The 20950-nt window shown below is 51.0% G+C and overlaps 1 protein-coding gene across 3 annotated transcripts; it reads right to left on the bottom strand.

Annotated features, from left to right (window-relative positions):
- Positions 1–739: 739 nt before the first annotated feature.
- PITX2 (paired like homeodomain 2) lies at positions 740–20698 on the bottom strand. 3 transcript variants are annotated; one of them, XM_019928064.2, is made up of 5 exons: positions 20224–20698; positions 16375–16430; positions 15769–15906; positions 4418–4623; positions 740–1999 (listed from the first exon to the last, which is right to left on the bottom strand). In XM_019928064.2, the coding sequence occupies exons 2-5, from the start codon at positions 16418–16420 to the stop codon at positions 1436–1438; spliced, it is 954 nt and encodes a 317-aa protein (XP_019783623.1). In that variant the 5' UTR covers positions 16421–16430; positions 20224–20698; the 3' UTR covers positions 740–1435. The 3 variants fall into 3 exon arrangements, with proteins under 3 accessions (XP_019783623.1, XP_019783624.1, XP_019783622.1); XM_019928065.2 differs by lacking the exon at positions 15769–15906 and having other exon boundaries at positions 20224–20688; XM_019928063.3 differs by lacking the exons at positions 15769–15906; positions 16375–16430; positions 20224–20698 and adding an exon at positions 5479–6020.
- Between the last annotated feature and the right edge of the window lie 252 nt (positions 20699–20950).

Genomic DNA, 20950 nt, shown 5'->3' with positions numbered 1-20950 from the left:
GTCAATAATATTTAAAACAAAACACGGGGAGCATGACCTTTGCCTCAACTACATATTGCTCGACAAGACTCAGGAAACTCCACTCTAACCTCTCAACCCCTGGGCTCTTTGAGAAACTAAAGGGCTGTGGTTATTAGAAATGGTCTTTGTTTCTTTTAATGTCTCGAAAGGATTTGGAAATAGTAATGTAATATAACATGAAGAATCTCTCTACTTAAGCCTGAGAGGTAAACGTGGAGGCCTAAATATTTTGAACTGAAGGTGTTTCCTTGTAAACTTATAGACGTATTCCTCTTGAGAGGAATGTATATAAATTGTAGATGTATACATACACACATACTTCTCCAGAACAATTTAGTGGATGTGCAGGTTCCCCCCTCCCCAAAGGAGTAAACTTGAGAGTCATTCCAAGCTAATGTACTTTCTAAATTTCTTTCCCCTTTCTTCTTTCCCTCTTATATTGCTAGCAATAATGGAATCCTCTGGGTGCAAGCCAAAGAAAAATCTGGGAAACAAGACCAGACTTCGCAGCCACCCCCCCTTTTTTTTTCTGAGAGTACCTCTTTTTTCTTTTTAGTTTCTGATGAATGACTATAATTTATTTCTACCAAATTTAAATAAGTACTGCTGCCTTGTGTATTTAACTAGGCAGGCAGAGGGAACTGGTTTGTTTAGGAAGCAGTGACTGAGAAACCCTGGCCAGGCGACAGAGGAGGGCAGAAAGAATCCAGACCAATTTGTATGCAGTATATTTTACTCCCATGAAATAAAACACATTTTTTTCATATTTGCTGAAAAGTAAAACAATAATATTGTACGAAATGTTATACACAGGGTAGGTTGTACATAGCAGTTTCAGGAACATCATTGCATCCACCAGAGAGACTATTCTAAAACTGATATTCACACATTTTTTTATAATAATAATATGTTAGAAACATACAGTGTGGCATTTAGTATATACATTCCTTTGCTCGCAAGCAAAAAATCCTAATCGCTTCTGTATAACATGCTTTATTTTAAAGCCTAACCTTTAAAAACACTGTTGTGATATTACTAACAACTGCTTTTTATAAAATTAATTTGACATTTCGATATATATACATCCTTTCAGTCATTTTAATGTTAACAACGCTAAACTTAAAAAATAACAAGCTTATAGTAATGTTAAAATGTCATATCCAGTCAAACATTTGTGTGTGTCCTTGCAACTGTTGGAAATACTTTTTAGTGAAAGATGTCAGACATTGAGGAAATTCCTTTGAAATCAAAGGAGCTCTCTTTAATTCAGTGGTTTCCCTTTTTCTCTATATCTTCTCTCTCTCTCTCTCCCTTTCTTTAGTGCCCACGACCTTCTAGCGTAATTCCCAGTCTTTCAACAAGGGCAGAGCTGCCCTATCCGGCACGGTCCTAGAATCCCGGCGCAGTGCGCGGCTCACACGGGCCGGTCCACGGCGTACTGGCAAGCACTCAGGTTGGACGCCGGGTTCTGCACGCTGGCGTAGCCGAAGCTGGAGTGCTGCTTTGCTTTCAGTCTCAGGCTGGCCAGGCTCGAGTTACACGTGTCCCTATAAACGTACGGAGGAGTCGGCGGCGCGTAAGGACAGGCGGGCGTGGGCACCGCGGAATTCAGCGACGGGCTGCTCAGGTTGTTCAAGTTATTCAGGCTGTTGAGGCTGGAGCCCGGGACGCCGGTCACCGCTGAGGGTACCATGCTGGACGACATGCTCATGGACGAGATGGAGTTGGGTGGGGAGAACATGCTCTGGGATGACAGGGGGTTGACGTTCATAGAGTTGAAGAAAGGGAAGCTCTTGGTGGACAGGGAGGCCGACGTGAGGCCCTTGGCGGCCCAGTTGTTGTACGAATAGCCCGGGTACATGTCGTCGTAGGGCTGCATAAGCCCGTTGAACTGCGGCCCAAAGCCATTCTTGCACAGCTCGGCCTGCTGGTTGCGTTCCCGCTTTCTCCATTTGGCCCGGCGATTTTTGAACCAAACCTGGGGGTGGAGGGCAAGGGAGCAAACAGACGCCACAGATCGGATTAGTAAAACCTAGATCCAGGAAAGCACCAGCAACCACCCCCGCTCGAACACACACCCGCACACCCTCCCCGCCACAGTTCCCCACCCCCACCCCACTGCCCCGTGCCCCAAGCTGCCAGAGCCCCGTCCCAACGCAGGGGGCCAGGCCGGTTCAGGCCTGTGAGCCCGGGCTCTGAGTTGTGCCACAAACCCCAGCACACCGCCTGGCGGCCTGCGAGTGGCTTATTCACTAACCCACGTCCTCCTCAGGGTCCAAAAACACTTACTGCAAAATAAACTCAGAGCAGCGGGCTTTCCGCCCAACCCTTCCCCGGCCACCTTGCAAACTTGCTTGCATTCCAAAGCCACAGTGATGAGGGCAAGGGGCTGGGAGGCCACCTCTCTCTCCTACAACTCCTCCTCCCCTCTCGAATCTCCACCGCCACCCCCTACTCCACGGAACGTGCGCCCTCAACAGGCGCCAGGCCACGACCCCCTTCCTCGCCTAGCAAAATAACCAAATAAAAAGTAAAAGACCACCTCCCCGACAGCTAATTAAACTCCGCGAGCCTGGCGTGTAAATCTCCGGGAACCCGGGAAGAGTCGCTTTGCAGCCTTCCCCTCCCTTCGCTCCAGTCCTTCATACCCTCCGCCCACCCCAGGCCAGACCCGCGCGCCCGGCGCTGCTCCGGCCGGGCCCGGCCTAGTCGCTGGGCTTTGCGGGCGGCCGCCCAGCCCCGCCAGCCCCCACCCGTGTCCGGTGGCCCAGACGCAACCCCATTCTCAATCCACATCGGGCCCGCCCGTAGCCCCAGACGGCGGTTATTGTGTATTGGAGCGAGGCCTGACCCGAGATTTCCGAGCTGACACCGATGATGTTTCACATTACACATCTCAGCCAGGCCCAGCCACCTAATCCGCTTTTTTCCCCCCCTTTTTCCCTTTCATTCTCGATTTCCTTTTTATCCCCCTTCCTCTTTGCACCCGACAGCTATAAAAAGGACGCCTCACTGCCCACTCGGCTGGACAAGCAGCGGGCCTGGAAGGAGGTAGTCCCAGGGAGCCTGAGCGCAGCGCTGCGGCGGCAGGAACTTGGAAGGGGCTGCTGAGAAGTCGGAGGGGGTGGGGGGAGGGTTTTCCGAAGGATTCCGGAGACCCCATAGATTGTGTTTTCATTTTAATTACTTGCCATTTCTACCCTGGGCCGTCTAAACTTTGCCCAGGCGAGAAGAGTACGTGTGAGGCCCGATCCCCAGATGCGCGTGAGAGCTACGAAAAACTGACCTTGTGCAAAAAAACACGCGGTCCGGGCCTGAGCCGTAGCTCTGCACTGTTAAACTAAAACCATTTCCAACTTCAACCTGGCTCATTTATCCACTAGCACAGCCTCATTCCCTGCACACATGCCACTCAGAGAGTGCCTTCGGTCTCTCGGCTTTGGGAGTGCATTTTGGTCTCATTTCATCATTATTGCTAGAGTGTTTTCTTCTGTTTTCTCAGCTCTAACTGGGGGCTCTTTTTCTATCCAGAGCATTTTTTTTTTTAACAGCAAAGCCTCTGGCTCCTGCTATGCGTGTTTTCTGCTTCCAGAATCCTAACAAATTTGGAGTTTTCCACCGACCAGCACAAACCAGGATATTGGGTAATTTAAGTTCATTTTTGCCAATCCATAAAGTACAGATTTGCTACAAAGGTAAGCCCTTTCTTTAATAAAACTATTATGATTGGGAGGAAGGGTGTGAGTAACAGTCTCCTGAGAAAAGATAAATAAACCAAACCGAAAAGTCTTTCTTCTTTTCTTCCTAAGAGGACCGGCAGGGTAGCAGTTGTGTATTAAAACTGCTTCCGCAGATCACAAAACCAGGGGATAGGGTGTGGAAGAGATCTGAATGGCAGAAAAACCGCAAAGACTGTGTAAGGAGGGAGAGGAGAGGAGAGAAAGGGCCGGGCTAGGCCTGGCGCGGAAGTTTTCCAGGGAGGGCAAACCCCTGCGTGTCTCAGGCGGGTTTTCCTTGTTAAAGGCGCTCAGGTTGGAGCCTGTCCTCGGCTCCTGGCCTGGGACGGATCATATTAGCGCTCGTCTGGCGAATACAAGCCGGGAACACAATGCCCTGTGTAGGGGAATGCACGCGGCCGCGTTTGGGAGCGCGCAGTGGGTCGGGGCGTGGAGCCGGAGCCGCTCCCGGCGCCTGCGCCAGGCCCGCGGCCAGTCTCGGAAGAGGGAGCTGTAACCTCGCAACTGGGGCCGCCGTGAGAGGCCATCTGCCTTTGCAAAGGCACCCACCCGAGCCCTCCCGGACAGCGCTGCCTTCCACACTCTCTCCCGGGCTACAGGGCCGGCATCCCCGCAACGCCCTCCCCGCTAGCCCTCCCAGCCTCCGTGCGGGCTCCTACCCGGACTCGGGCTTCCGTAAGGTTGGTCCACACGGCGATTTCTTCGCGCGTGGACATGTCCGGGTAGCGGTTCCTCTGGAAAGTGGCCTCCAGTTCCTGCAGCTGCTGGCTGGTGAAGTGAGTCCGCTGCCGCCGCTGCCTCTTCTTCTTGGACGGGTCTTCGGCGCCCACGTCCTCATTCTTTCCCTGCTGGCTCTTATCTTTCTCTGAAAACGAAACACACAGAGGTCCCCGTCAGCATGCCCACCTGCTACCCGCGAACGCCAACTGGACCAGGCGGCAGAGGCCGGGGAAGAGCTGGGCTGCCTGGCGGGGGAGGAGGGTGTGGAGCGGCCGCTCCGGGCCAGGGAAAGAGCTGCGTCTGCAGGGTGTGCAGACGTGAGTGTGGGTGTGCACGCCCCACCGCCTCTCTTCCCCCAGCGCCGCACGTTTTATTTACACGTTTATCTCACTGCGACGGCACACTCATTTTTATAGCCTGTGCTTTCAGGTATATTTATAAGCTTCTGCGTGGACACACCAAATCTCCCGGGACACCCACACGCGCGCGTTTTACAGAACCCCCTCGTAAAAAGCTCAGATTTCGATGCTGTTTCGGAAGGCTAGGAAAAGTAGGCTTCGGGATTCGGCGAGGCACCCAAGTTCCTCTGCCCTTTAGGAAAACCGCCTGTTCTTCTGAGGCGTAGTTTCACAAATATTTTTCTAACAAGCGGAGCTTCTTGGTAGCTGAAAGCCGAGAGCAGAACAGGGGACGCATGGGGGCTCGGGGAGCGGCCTCTGAAGGTCCTCGAATGGAGATACTGGGATTTTTGTGACCCAAAAAAACAGAAAGGAGGCCAGGATCGGAATAGGGAGGGCGGCAGAACTGCCCGCGTGGATCGCGCCACCCCAGCCGGGCAGTCCAGGCAGAGCGAACGGGACGAGGGGTCAACACAACCCTGGCACCAGAAGTTCTGCGGGGAGCGGGCTACAGGACCACTCCCACCACGCCTCCCCCAGGAGGGGCCGACTTCCTCGGGGGCGAGAAGGGCCGAGCGGCGCGGGGCCACGCGGCGCCTTACCTGCGGCCTCGGGGCTGGAGGTGTCAGAGATGGTGTGCACCTCCAGCCTGTGCTTGGAAGAGTCCAGGGAGCGGGTCTGACCGGGAGCCAGGACCGAAGCCATGGCCAGCGGCTGGGGATGGTGACAGGAGGAGGACGAGGAGGCGGCCAACAGCTTGGTCCCTGCTGCTCGGTGCTCCAAGTGCAGCGGGCCTTTCATGCAGTTCATGGACGAAGGAGCGCGCCGCCCTACGAGTCCTGGGCTGCCGCCCGGCCGAAGCCCCGCCGCCGCCGCCGCCGCCGCCGCCGCCGCCTGCTCCGCTTCCCGCTCTAGGCGCGGAGTTTCCTCGCGGTGGCCGCCGCGGGCAGAGCAGGGAACACAACCCCGGCAGAGTCCTCGAGCCGAGCCGCCCCAGTCCCCTTCGGAAGGCTCAAGCGAAAGGGTCCGGCGGCCGAAAGTCAGCGGGCCAAAGGAGACATGGGGATGTGGGTAGGAGAGCACGGTTCGGAGCGTCTTTGGGGAGCAGGCTTCCAAGCTCCAAAGCGAAACAAGAGTGGGCAAAGACCCCTTTCTTCCCTCCCTCCCTCCCTCCCTCCAGTACCCCTCCAATAAGGAAAGCTAACGCCGCCGTTTGCGCTCTGCCCGCCCCCCGCGCGGCAGCCCTGACAGCGAAGTGTCAAGAGTGACAGGGACAGGTAGCTGTTATTAGATCTCCTGCGGCGGCGGCGGCGGCAGCGGCGCGGGCCTCTGGGCGCACCCTCCGCGGTGCGCACACGCACACTCCCTCGGGCGGTCGAGCTCGAGCCCGGCCTCGCCGCAGCTCAGGTCCCAGCACCCAGGCGAGCGACGGACCAGCTCTGCGGCTCCAAGCTTCCCTGTTGGCCTAACATCTTAAAACCAGAGGCGGGCTTCCTGGTGCCGAGACGTCACTCGGCCGCTGCCCTCCCCAACCCTCCCCGCCTCCTCCCAGACCCTTCGCCGGCTGGAGTGACGTGACTCCGCACCAATCAGGAGCCCCCGAGCCGCGACCGAGGGACAGTCCTGTCTGCACCTATCAGCTGTGCGGGGCCGGGCTAATACCTCGCTGTGCCCGCCGAGTCTACACCCGGCGGCTCCCGGGAATTCTGCTCCGGCCCGGCCAAAGACGATCCGGCTTTTAGTTCTGGTGGGGAGGTGGAAATATGCGGCTGGGAGTAAAAGGCTCGTCAGAAAGAAGCGGAAAGATCGAAGGCTGAGAGGTATAAGGATCAACAAGACACCCAGCCACCCTCCCCTCCTTCCTTTTGTGTCTCACTACATTCATTTCCTACCAAGAGGTGTTTTTCTCCCCCGTATGGAGAGGAGACATGCTACTTAAAACCAGAAAAATTTCAGAACACCAACAAATCATCTCTCCGATCTTAAATTTTCCAAACAGTCTGTCAAGTGAATGCTGCGGAGCTAATCTGAAGAAGCTTTACTTTAATTGCAAAGAAGACAGAGCCAAGAGAGGCTAATAAATTAGAATTCGAGAAGCAAATGGATCCGTCAAAAGAAAATTACCTTGACTTTAAACGAACAACTGTTTGGTGGTTCACTCTGGATTTATACAAGAATAAAAAGTCGCCTCAGATCACGTTCTCTGTAATGCTTATTAGTCCCCAGACAGAAAACACACAATAGACTAGAAACTCTAACCCAGCATTTTCAAAATGCTGAAAGCTTATCCATTCTACTTAACATTGATTCAGACACATATCCGAGAGCTTTCAAATTCCTTATACACTGTATTAAGCTCATCCTAACCCGAGAGAGCCACGCTTTAAATTCAACTCTCTTGTTTACTTTGTTACCAGATTCAAACCCATAAAGCCTGTAGAATCAACAACCTTGAGCTAATTATATATAAAATATGCTTTAATGAATTTCCATACAATTAAGAATGTTGCCAAATAACCAATTTCAAGGATAATTTTTAAGTCATTTTCTATTCCTAGGAGCTCCAGGCTGTCTTGAATTGGTGGAGTCCATAGGCAGAGGCAGTAGGTTGTCGGCAAAAGCCTAGGAGAACATTCAGCAAGGAAAAGCAAAGCCTTGTTCATTTATTTAAAACAAAAGGAAAAAACACCTTTGGGGACATCTAAATCTTTACAGCTCTATTTCCAAAGAAATTAAAGAAAGAAACTCAAAGTTATCATTCAAAATAATTTGTGAAAGTCCTTTTGTCCTCCGGCTTAGGTCAGCTGGAGAGCACAAACTAATCTCCCCTGGGTTTCTGCATTGATGATTGCTTTATTGTGGAGTTAGTGTTATCATCCCTGAATGTGTATTTGTTTGACGTTACAGTCAATGATTTGCAACACCAGTATGAGGTATCTTCAGAAAACTCCCTCCTTGTCCTTGTTCCCAAGATTGGGAAACTTTTCAATCTGAGGCAGAGTGGACGAAGCAGACTACAAATACGTTTGTAACCTATGTGTCTCTCCTTTGCCCTGCTCCCGCTTCCCCCCCACCATATCTGCAACTCCTCCCCCATTTTAAACAAGCTTGAGAGCAGTCCAAGAACCAAATGAGAATTCTTCAGTCTCTCCCCAAAGTATCATGCCACTTTAAGAAGAATTTAGCTACAAGGAGGAACTTTCTTCATAGGAAGTTTTAAATCAGCATTTCTGGTTTTAACCTTTTATTCCAGTTAACCCCATTCCATGCATACACACACCTGCTTAGAGCAGAACACATCCTCATGTGACAGGTCTGCATTAGCTGAGGCTCATACGTCCAGCTATATTAGGTCCTGAAATCTTATCACTAAATTATACATGTTACATAAGCAGCCTGTTGGTAAAGAAGGTTAAATTAATTTACATTCTGCTCATTAACTGGTGCTTAAATGATGCATTTTATCCCTGAGATTTGGTGGAGAATCTCCTTCTCAGACCCCCCAGTGTTTCACCGAAGACAATGCTCTTACATTTGTAGTGGTTTTTAATCTGATAAGACACTAATTTGCTTAAGTCTTTTAAATAAGGGTTTTAAATGTTTCTCACCATTTTCTTATTGAATTTCCTCTAATTCCCCCAAGACCATAAAGTATATGTGTAAAGTAAATATTTCCTCCCATTGCACTGCCAACTGATGACCTATAAGTAAGTCAATATGAATCCAGCCCTTTTCTGCCCAATGTGTTTACTAATCATATTCTAGTATCTTCTCTTAAACCTCAGCATAGCTGCAATCCCCACAATACCATACGCTCAAGCCTTCATATCACAAAGAAACTCAATCACATCAAAGAATGAAAGATTCTCCTCCATAGTGAGCATACTTTTTTTCCTTGTCTCTTCAACATTCAAACCCTGGAGTTGCAATTTTTGGTGGAGGCTCTGAGTGGTTTTCAAAACTCCTTACTCAGGAGAGCTGAGAAGCTCCACAGAGCCATGTAGATTTCTAAGCCCATCTCTCATTAAACCCATGGAATTTTGATTTAAGCTCTTTGGCTCTGTTGACTAACAGAACTTTCCTCAAGGCAAATACAGTATGAAGGACCTAAACCAACCTCCAAAGTGGGTGAAAAATCTAAGGGCAAATGACAGCTCCCCGTAGTGCCAACGTGTGGAAATGCTGGTGATCAGCCTGAAAGCCTAAAAAGATAAGGTATCTTAAACTATATTGATCCATTGCAAAGTCAAGTGGAGAATAAAGAAAGACAAATTACTTGAAGAACTCTGGTTACGCAAAAATGAAATCATATATACATACGCATATATCTATCTATAGATAGAAATACACATACATAATATATCCCCCCCCCCCCAAGAAAAACCCCAACTGAGGCAGGGAGGTATTTCTTTGCATTTTTCTAGCCAGAGTTTCAACTCTCTCCTAATCTTCTAATCACTTCACACACTCTGAGTTTGGGTGATACCCTTTCCAGCCCCAACAGCGTTCACTCCACCGGTGGTAGGAGTGCTCCAACATGAAAAGTCTAGATGAGGAAAAGCAAGTATGTAGTGGGGAATGAAGAAACATTTTTCAGTTAAAACTCTAGTGGTGGTGGGCAATTTTTAGATTTAATCTACAAAAAACCTGTGGGTGCAAATGTATAGGCAATACAGATGACAAAGGAGCTGGAAGTAAGGGAACCTTAGGTATTCTGTCAGTTCAGAGCTACTGTTACCCGCCTGTCCCCCACTCTTCTTTGACTGGTCCTAGAAATTACTATGACTTCAGCCTCCATCACAGAAATTGCCAATTCAGAAAAAACCCAGCATGGTCGGTTCGGGGAAGCTGGAGGTGCTGCACAGTTGCGGTGGGGAAAGGACAGGAAGCCCAGCGCGGCTTTGGGTTTTCCACTCAGAAGAAATCAGGGATCGTCTCAATCGGGTTTTCTTGCTTATTCTTTCAAAGAAAGACCCTTGAGGAGGGAAATGTGTGACACGGGGTCAGGCGTGTTTTGAGCTGGTATTTGCCACCGATTACCAGCCTTAAGGTCTTATTTAATTTCACACTCTTCAGGGTTAGTTGCACAAAGGCCCTCTGGCCATTGCGGCGAGAATGGGTTGGGTAGCGCCGCCAAACTCTCGGCTGTGGCGGCCGGGATATGAACTGGGACCCAACCAAGTGACCCTTGACTTCTGGGGAAAAAAAAAAAAATCTGTCCTCAAAGCTCACCTGGAAGATGGTTCAGTTAGATGTCTCCTTGCGCTGTCAGGCCGTAGAGGGGTGGTAGTCTCGCTCCCGTCCAGGCCAGCTCAAGGACGAGACCCGCCCGGACTCAGGTCGGAGGCACGTGACAGGCGTGAGTGTGTGTATGCGCGAGCGTGCGGTGTTAGGCGCAGAGGTCAGAGGGAGACCTTGCACCTTGCCCGGAGAAGTGGCTCTGCCTCCCCTCCTTCCGCTGCCTGGCTTTTCTCTGCCCGCAAATCAAGCTGGAAAGGGCCGCTTCACTGTCCTCCCCCCACCCCAGTCACGAAGCCGAAGCACCCAGAAATTAAAGGCTTTATTGTGGCTGATTCCGCCTCCCCCATTCCCTAAATGGAATAAAAAAGTGCAGGTTTGTAAAAAGTGGCGGATTCTTTTCGGAATCAGAAGTCTGTAGAGGTACTGAGCAACATCCGTCCTCTCTGGGTCCCTGCAAATGGTCCCCATATTTCCGTTCCCACACTGTGGCTTCAAGTTTGGGATAGCTGGCTGCTGGGCGGTTCTCTTCACCCCACACTGGCGGGTGGAGAGAAGAGCGAGAGATTCGAGGGGGCTCGGGGAGGTGGGAGAACTACTGCAATCACTAAACCCACGTGCTGTAATGCCTTTTCACATCAGCCTGTTAATGCTACAGGTTTATTAGGGGCTCATTTAATCGTCGAACTGCAACTAGTCGTGGAAAAGTAAAATAAAGAGAACGGTATATTTGTGTATAGAGGTAAGAGAGAGATAGAGGAATGAGATAAACATCAACATCTAGGTCCAGACAGATAGAAATGACAAGGGACTAACTAAGTAACTAAGTAACTAAGTAACTAAGTAACTAAAGTTACTTTAAAAAAAAAAGTGGATTGAAATGCTCCTCTTTCTCTTTTCTCTATTTTCCCTCTTCAGCTCATGTCCCGTCTCCCTTTCTATTTCTCTTGTTCCCCTTCTTTCTGTCTTCCCTCTCCCAGACATGCTGGTAGCTAACATTCAGCATTAGTTGTCATGGTGACCATAAATCACATAAATCCAAAAATACCCACCTATAATCTGAGATGAAGCTTTTATTTCCCTAGTGAAATAATATTTTAAAAACTGTCAGCTGACAAAAAAAAAAGGAACCCACCTCATTGTCGTAACACAAGTAATATATTACTTCTAAAGGTTTAAATTAAAATGTCAGCCTGTTAAAAACATGCTGGGAGAATCTTGGGCACTCTTCATGTCACATCCTCACAATGAAGTTGACTGCATCACTCCCTATCGCTGTTTAACACATACACGTAATTTTGCCTGCTCTCTCTCCTTCTATTCATTTCTTCCCTCCCTTCCCAACTACCTTAGTCCTCACAGACTGTCTGCCTTAAGTTGTAAAAGAAAGGAGCGTCCTCAGGATCAGAAAGGAGCTCAGTCCTTTGCCTGAGTCTTCTGAGGACCTTGTATGTTGGTCCTCTGTTATCAATCACTTCCTTAAACGAAAGATGGGTGCCTTGGGGGAAAAGGTGCTGGTCAGGGCCACAATGGGGGAGACTTTCTAGAGGAATGGAGAAGAGAGAAAAGCGGAGGGAAAGACTGGTGGGGAAAAGACGGAGTAGTGGAGAACTGAGCGGGGCGGCCAGCTTCTGTGATTACATCTAGCCCAGGAAAGGTATGTATATTCTCCCACTCTTGCCTTTTTCTCCTGAGAGGAAACTTTCCCATTTGAAGACGCTGAGCGGGGGGTGGGAGGAAGGAGGGTGGCGGCCGCAGTTGGGCCTTTTGTCTTCTACCTTGGGCTTGTTGTCTTTTGCCTATCTTTGGATTACAGGGTATTCGCCTAGATGAAGAGCCATTAATTACCCATTCAGTCAATATTAGGAAGACGACAAAGCTTTTTACATAGGATTAAGAAGACATCAGATTGTTCCATTAGTATATTCCTGCTCACGAATAAGCTTTCGTTATACATTTCCTTCTCCCCCGAGTCGCTCTAACAACTGCTGCATATATTAACAGCGGGCGGTGCGGGATGACAGTCGAGCCAGCCTCGCGAAACTTTGAGCGCGCACCGCGTCAGTACCGAGGAACGCGACCTGTAAAGACTACTGTGCGGGCGGAAATCCGCTGGGACTAACTACTTTTGGACAATTTCCCCTCTTGGGAGGAAAAAAAACCCACACAGAAAGGAGAGGCAGCTTCTACCGATAAGCTGCAGATTTGGCGTGGGGTGGGGTGTGGGTAGAAAAAAAATGGAATTCTCCCCTTCCCCAGCTCCGCGCTTCCGGAGACCTCACGCCTCTGCAGCACGCCCCGGTCCCCTGACCCCTCTTCGCACTAAGAGCCCTCCACCTTTCTAAACACCCCCCTTCTTTCTGACCACGCTCAAGCCGGAGCGCCGCCCCACGCAGCACCATTTTGCCTTTTGCTGGAGGTGGTCTGGGCTGCTTTCGCGGTGCTCCTTGTGAGCATTAAAATAGCTCTGTAACGGCGAAGGGAAACCAGGCGATTTGTTTTGGGGGGCGCGGGGGGGATACATTAGGAATCCACGGTGTATGTGCTCCGCAAGCATTTGGTGATTGAGTGAATAGGGCTCTGCGGTCGCCAAGGCGGCGGGGGTTACCGCGGGTGCTCTGAAGAAGACGGGCACCCGGCTGCTGCCGCAGGAGACGGTGTGTGTCGCGGCGGGGCCTTGGAGTCCCTGTCCCTAGGGAAGGAAGTCTGCGCGCACCAGAGGCCCGGGTCGAACACTTTCAGCCCAACTGCTCTGCCAAAACGATTTAAAAATTAATGGCATCGCTGGGGGAGGCCCGGCGAAGGTACCCGCCCCCGGTCCGGTCGCGAAGCCAGGCGCGGGGACCGAAAGGCGGCAGCTCGGTCGATTCCAGCTGCGAATCCAGAGCCACGGCCCCTAAACTTTAAAGGTATTGACAGGGGAGGATCACTCCGTCCTCTTCCCGAAGGCGAAGACAACTTTTTGAGTTCCTCCAAACGGAGCTCCTTTCGGGACACCCAAAGCGGGGAAAAGCCAAAGACCTCTGTTCCAGGGGGATGTTCTAAGCGGGCCTCTGCCCCTTCTGTGTGGGGGATGCTGTTTAACTTGTCAACTCTTCCTGTCTTCACCTGCCATACCTAGCCACCCCTCTCTTCACCCTCTCTCAAACCCCTGGCTTTAGGGGATCTTCAGCCTACTCCCTGCCCCCTCCCGTTTCGGGGTTCTAGCCAGGCTGTGGGTATCAAGGGGATGGGGACTCGCTTGCGATGGGACGCAGAGGTCGGGCCTCCCAGAGGTCGACACTGTCAACTCCGAAAACGTTTTCAGTCTTCAATGAGGACACCGTGTTTTGGGGGGATGAGGGAGAATAGTGCCAATAATAGAATAGCTTGGCCCTTTTCGAAAATCGCCTGTCATTGTAAACACTTTTCTTTTTAAAAGCCAAAAAAAAAAAAAAAAAAAAAAGCAAATAAAAACTATAAAAAATAAGGAGAAAAAATCATTTTTCTCTTTCTTTCCTTCTTTCTTTCCTTCTTTCTTTCTTTTCTTTTCTTTCTTTCTCTCTTTCTTTCGCAGGCTGTCGAAAGGAGTTTGCATATTCCATAAGTTAAATTTACTTCTACTCAGTAAAGGGGACTGTGGCAACCTTCCTTCTATGGCTTTGCCCACTCGTGTGTGACATTTTTGGTCTAATCCCATTCCCTAAACGCCAATAAAATCAAGAATTTCAGCATTTTTCCTATCACGTGTCTCTTCTTAATTAATGGCATTAAACATGTTTGGGCAGCAATTTTCCTCTTCGGTCCAAAAAGTAGAAAACAGACTTAGCTGTGTGGGGAAGAGCCTATCACTGCACTAAAATAATCCGGGCCTGAACATAATGGTTAAGAAAACAATCGTTTGTTATTTCTAGCTCTTTATTTGTTTGCTAATTACCAAAAGCGAACGCCCAGGAGCGCCTGCCTGAACGGTGACAGGAGCAGACAGGACTCACCGGCTCTCCGCCGCCTCTTGCCCACCTAGGAAGCCCCCATCCCACCTCAGGCTTCCCCTCTAAGGGGTCCTAAGCTCTCGTGGAAGCCACCTGTCCTCAGAAACCATTCCTGGGGTCAAGAAAACACTGGATTGCGGTGGGGGTGGGAGGAGACATTTTGCATCTCTCGGCTCCCAGCGCTGCGAGAAATGTTAACCTCGGCTGGGCCGCGGCCGGCCCGCGCTGTGCGAAGCGAGACTGGGGAGCTCCCCTAGCCTGGCCGGAGCCGGCGCTGAACACGCACAAAGCATTTTCCCCGGGAGTCATCGCTGCTCTTGATTTTTAACCATATCCCTAACATACTCTGGTGTAATAATTTATTTTTACGACCGATTATCAAACAGAAGAAGAATTTAACACAATCTTAATGACAGAAATCACCCGACGTTATCTCTACATGGCCCCATTTAACCCCATGGGGTTAATCCCGGACAAGTGAGCGTTTAACTGGCCCAGCAGGAGGACTTAGCGATATTGCGCAGTGTCGAGGCCGTTGTGCTCCACACCACTTTAGACGTTTTATTCCAACAAATGATGCTTTTCTCTCCGATTCACTGGGAAGCCCAGTGCGGGGCTTTTGTTTTCTTCTCGGTAGTACGGTTTGTTTACTTGGCGGGGAGTCCCAATTCGCTCCCCTCTAGCACACATTACATTTGTATCCTTACACTTTAATCCGGAAAGAGGGGGTTAGGGGCCGAGGACTGTGAGGGCTTTATCTCCTCACGTTATCAAAGGTCAACAACCTCCTAAGGATAGGCACTTATTTATTAAGGGGCCTGGAAAACACGGAGAATAGACGAACGGTAAATTTGAGTTTTTCATGTATTCCAAAGGAAAGGTTGTCCTCTCATCCCCTCTCTGTCTCTCTGTCTCTCTCTGTCTCTGTCTCTCTCTCTCTCTCTCACACACACACACCTAAAAGACACGTTTCAATTCAACAAGATCTGTGCGTAGGAGACGTTTTAAGTTTGACACACGCCTGCACACTTTGAGCAGCAATATCCCTTGCCTTGTCCAGAGTGAAACCGATCAACAACACTACCAAAACCCGAGATCCCGCAACCAGCACAACAGGTAGGTTCGTGTCGACAGGGGCACACACTCCATTCCACCCTCGGCTGCTGCGCGCAGTTGCTGCCCTCAGGCTCTGCAGGGCTGTTGTCAGCTCGCCGGCGGGGCGAACCTACGCCAGCCCGAGCCTCGTGTGCTGGCCTTCCGCGGTAAACCCCGCGCCCACAAGCCTGGGAGGGGCGCGGCCGAGGGCCGTCGGTACGGGGTGGGCCCTGCCGCTGCTGCATGCAGTGGGACGTGGTGAGCGACAGAGGTCGCTGTTGGACCACTTTTCCACGCCAGCTAGCGGCACAGAGGTAGGTTGGGGGTGTGCACAGATCAGGCCACACATCAGGAGATGATCAGGAGAGAGCGAGAGGGAGACGGAGAGGTGATGGGTCTCAGGAGTGCAGTATAATTTGGGGAAGGGAATTAACGTTCCTTGGACGGCTGCTTCCCATCCCAACCAGAGGCCAAGTTCCGAGCAGGCGCGCCCCGTCTGGCGGCCTCGCCTGCGTGCGTCTCACCCGAGCCCCAGAGGACCGGAGGCTGGTGCCCAGCGCGCGGCCTGCGCCTCGTTCTCGGCCTTACCATTGGCGCCGGGATGCTGCCTCGGGAAGAGCTTGCTGCTGGCCGCCTCTTTCCGGCTCTCGGGGGAGTCCGTGAACTCGACCTTTTTGATTTCGGAGTCTTTGGGGAAGAGGCATTCAACGGCCGCCGGCTGCACGCCTGGGCCACGCGCGCCCGCCCCACGTGCCGGGAGAGAGACGCCCCGGATGGCGGCGGAAAGTAGCGGGGGTCGAGGAGGGTGGGAGAGGGAGGCAGGACGGAGGAGAAAGAGGGACAAAGAGCAAAGACCCAGTTAGAGGAAAGAGCGGAGGACACTCCCGTCTCCCGGACCCTCTGGCAACCCGGCGCAGGGCGGCGTTCTCTCTCCGCTCCTCCCCGGCTGCCAGCAGCTCCCGTCGGGAGGCGGAGGCCCGGGGCTTCGACACGCGACGACAGGCTCCCTCTCTATCCACAACCCCCCCACTGGGAGAGGCCACCGGCGTCCTGGTTCTGATTTCCTTCCTGCTCTGGCCGGCCCCTCCGGGAAGCGCCCCTCGCGCGGCCTCGCCACGGGACCAGTGCCCTCTCGCCGCCCTCGCGTGTCGCGGTCTCCCGTCGGGTGACCCTGGCGGAAGAAACGACTCTTACCTAATTGCACACACGCCGACACTAGTTTGCGGCAGTTGGTCTCCATTCCCCGTTATCTGCAAAACGGAAGAGAAGGAGGGCTGTGAGAAGCGGCGGCGGGCGAGCGCGCAGGGCTCAAAGCAGGCTACCTGTGGGGCAGACGACTTCGACACTAGCTATTAGGCGCCTAGTCTGTGCTAGGTTTCAGGCGTGTTTCTAGAACCTGACAGTCTCTGGCAGCCCAGCCTCATTCCCACCCTTGCCCCCGGTCCAGCACATCTGAATGTTTACCAAAGAGGGGCGGGGGAATGTGCCTCCAGAGTTGCAGCAAATGGATCCAGGAGCTCTTGGCCGATCAAGTCACAGTGTTCTGGGAACTTAGGCTGTGGAACTACTCACAGGGGAGTCTGTGTCAGGGGTTAAAAGCCCATCTGAACACGAGGACAACCTTAGCAGATACAAAATTTGGGGATGAGTGAAGAGGACTTTCTCCTTGGAGAGTTGCACGTGAAGGCCAGCACAGTGGCTGTCCGTTAGCTGAAGCCTAGTAAACATTTATAGAGTGCCAGAGTCAACTTGTTTCTGTCCTAGATAACAGTTCCCCTCGATTTTCTGTAATTCTGAAACGAACAGGACTCCCTAGGCCTAGGGTGCTCCAGGAGCGAGCTGGCTTCGGGCCTCTCATCCATCAGGAGCCACTTTTCCATATTTAGCCACACTTTGCCCTGGAGATACTCACCCGGCCATTTATTTACCCTAAAGTATGATTTAAGATCGCAGAGCAGGGGAACGGGGTGAAGTGACTGAGATTGAGGAGAGCGTGGCAAACGTCCCCCGGAGGGTTTACTGCCCGCCGAGGACAGAGAAATAGCTCTGAGAGACCGGCTCCTCCAGTTCTCCCCCTTCTCCTCCCCGGCAAACCAGATCTTCTCCAAATTTCCAACCACAACGCAGCGAGCCAAGCGTTTAACGTGAGCCCCCTTCTCCGCCACGAGCAACCGGGAGAGGTGGGTGGCGAGGGGCTCTGTCGGGGTGGGTAGAAGAGCCGCGGCTGCTTTAAAGACGGAAGAAAAGAAAGGTGCCCGCTCCTCAGGCCCCTTGGATCTCGGCGCCTGCCTCGCTCCACGCTACCCAGGGTACGCCGGCGGCGGAAGGGCCCACCTCACTCAGGTCCGGGGCTGGGGCTGGGGGGCGGGCGATACCCGGCTGCGCAAGGGGCGGAGGCTGGGCAGGGATCTGGGGGGTCTGGCTCTGGCGGAGTCGCATTTCCCGGCTCCTCGGCCTCTCCTGGAAGGAGCCGGGGCCCAGGGGCCTCTGGCCAAGGTCGCTGCCTAGAGGAGGGGCTGCCCCGCGTGGCGGCGTGGGGCTCCAGGGATGGGGACCGCCAGGCGGTTCCCCCACCCGCTAGCGTGGACGCGGGCGGGGGCTCTGCCGATGCTTGCGGGCCCGGGGGCCCAGAAGTAGCAGTTTGGCGGCTCCAGATTTAGTGATTCTGCAGTAAAATCACAGGATTAGTCCCTGATTGAGATGTCTGTTCATGAGATATTACAAAATTCATTATCACAGCTTTCTACTAACTCGATATGAAGTAACACAGATGGGATTTTATTAGTCCAGACTTCAAATGTTTACTTATGATAATTTCAGGGGAAATTTGCATGTCATCATCATTTCGATAATCTTTTTTTTTTTTTTAACTTCTGAATTGGCTGCATTATTAGCCGGTAGCCAGAGCTTTGCAGATGGTAACTGCAAATAGTTTTTATTTTTTTTAATAGTAAAATATACAAGAGAAAAAGATCGGGTAGCTCAGTGTAAAGTCAGTCAATTATTACACATTCTCCCCCCACTCCCAAGCTTCAGTGCTGAAGACCAAACAAAGCAATACAAAACAAATCTTCAAGAACTCCTCTCTAAAGACTGAAAAGAAGGTCAAGGCGTGTTTCTTAGCTCACTCCTACATGTCCTTATGACTTGGGGATTTATTTTGCAGTCAGAATGAGTCCTGAAACCTGCTTTTTTTTTCTCCTTCATATAATGACCAGGCTTACTAGATGAATTGAGTCTAAATATCTGGGGAAGGTAATTTTTAGAAAGAGACCTCCAATTCCTGCCTGCTGATCCTTAAACTTGCCCTGTCAAGGCAAGTCTTACAAGACAAATTTGGCTGCCGGATTTAGAGACTGGCTTCAATGGCTAATCTCACAAATTAAGATGAGCAACTTTTCCCGTTGGGAAGTTGTTCTCACCCCCAAAGTTCATGTCCTGCTTGGAATGTATACGCCAGGCAATCTTGTTTTGGCCAACGTGAGTTTTCTATTGTGAGCTTACTAAAAAGCACGACACAGCTAATGGGAGCACCCTGAGCCACACTGGCTAAGGCAGGCAGGCAAGCCCTAAGGAATAAAACAATTTACTTAAAAATTATTTCTGCTGACTGCCAAAAGATGAAATTACAGGAATGAAATATAGTCCTAATAATTCCACATCCTTTCACATTTCCCTCCTTTCCATTCAAGTTGTTACCCTATAACAAAATCTTTAATGGAAAGTTTAAAAATAAACATGGCAAGAACATATGTTTTCAATGAACTAAATTAGTGAGATTAGTCAGTAAATTAATTTGCAGTGGGTAATCATTTAAGGAAATTAAAATACTGCTTAACATAGTTCTGTATTTTAGCAGTTTAAGCCTTCTTTTAAACCAATTAATATCGATGCTTCAGGAACACTTGAGGACAAACATGCTCAACTTGAGGAACAAAGCACCTGAATAATTTAAGTGTAGTTTTTCTGAGGTAGAGCAAAACATTCCATAAATGAAGTAGCTATTTCATTTTTAGGGAAGGTTTGATTGTTGAAACCTTGTATGCTTATTTTGTTACATCAACAAAAATCCTCAATCTATATTGCTTAAGTGCTTTGTTTCCTTGACATAACTGGTATTTGAATTTTTAGATGGATTTCCTCCAAAACGATATTAAAAGCATCTTTAATTCTTATTAATGGCCTAAAAAGAATGCAAGAAAATCTCTCAAAATCAAATTTTTCATAAAATATTTTAGAATGTATGAATTCCTATATTATTTTAATTCATGATAGTAAATTTCTTTAAAAATTTAGTTTAGTAAGACATGCTACTTGCACAAATAGAAAAAAAGAGTAAAATAAAAATCACACTACCCTATGATGGTTTGATTTCTAAACTGCTTAGGAAAGTAAAATCATTAAATTGTAATAAAAAGAGAAACGTACTTCTCAGATTTAGAATCATAATTTTTTTCTTGCTGGACGGTTGGAAAACAGTCCTGTCCCCTGCACCCATTTAAAATGTATCTCCCGAAGTGCAAGATTGGAATTGACTGGTAATCAATTTAAAGGATTTATAATCCGAAGTAATTGTGTGAGCTTGGCATTCAGGCCTGGCTCCCAGGTAATTCGCTTGGGCCTGAGAGGTCACTCACTGCCAGTTAAGATGGAATCTTTTTCCAATTGGTAACAATGGGAAGGGGGCTAATCTTCCAATAGCTGAAACTTTGTACAGAGCCCTTTATCTTGAGAATGCTAATCCTCAGTTTGAGGATTTGTCCCTGTAGTGTTGGCACCAAGATTTAAGGGAAGATACCTCCTTTTAAATGCCAGCCATGGTCTCGCTTCCCACTCGACTTCAGCACCCCGTAGATTGTTAGCGTCTGTGACTGGGGACGAAAGGAACAGGGCTTTGCGAGGTCTGTTTGCCAACTGCGTTACCTCGGGGGAAAGGCAGCCCCAAGAGCCACAAATCACCTACGGTGAAGATTCTCCAAAGTGGAACAAATTTCCAAACTCGCATTATCTCACATCCCTGCGGGAGAGACGGCCTCCACTTACCGGCTACCGGGAGAGAGCTGCTGTCTCCGCGTCCCGCCGCGTCCCGGAGAGATTTCCAGCGAACCGAGGCACGGGCTGCACCGCAAACGCCCGAAAGCCGGGCCGAGAGGGCGGCGAGGCTCCGGAGGGCGCCGAGTTCCGAGGGGGTCCAAGGGCGCGCAGTGGCCTCCGGAATCTAGCCGTCACTGGCCGTTTCTTTCTGCTCTTCTCCAGCTTTCTCGCTCGCTCTCGCACTCTCTCTCCCCTCCCTCGCTCTCATCCCTCTCTCTTCCCTCAGCTCCGACTCCGTGTGGGGAGTGACGTGACGTCAGCAGAGATTCCACCAAACTCCACTGCACAGTGGCGGGCTGGCGGGCGGGCGGGCAGCCGAGCCGGCAGCGCGGCGGGCGATCAAGGGGCGAGCGCAGCGCTTGGGCGAGCGCGGGGGGAGCCCGCAGGGGCGACGGGAAACGGGGCAGGGGAGAGAGGTGGAGGCCGGCGGGCCGCGGAGTCGGGAGCTGGAGAAGGGGCCGGGAGAGCGAAACAGGAGAGGGAGCCGGGCAGGGCGCTTAGACAGGAGCCGACTGAGCCGCAGGCGCAAGCACTCCCACTGTGGAAAGGAGCACAAGAAGGGAGGATGGGAAGGAGGAGAAGAAAAAGGAATCTGCGCCAAACCGGGAGCTCTAATAAATCAGAGGGGGAGCGCAAGGGCGTCGGGGAGACGGAAACGTACTCCTGGGGGGTGGGG

This window comes from Tursiops truncatus, chromosome 5 (assembly GCF_011762595.2).
Source record: "Tursiops truncatus isolate mTurTru1 chromosome 5, mTurTru1.mat.Y, whole genome shotgun sequence".
Lineage (NCBI taxonomy): Eukaryota > Metazoa > Chordata > Mammalia > Artiodactyla > Delphinidae > Tursiops > Tursiops truncatus.
The sequence above is the reverse complement of the archived record's forward strand: the minus strand, read 5'-3'. Positions and strand labels throughout refer to the sequence as shown.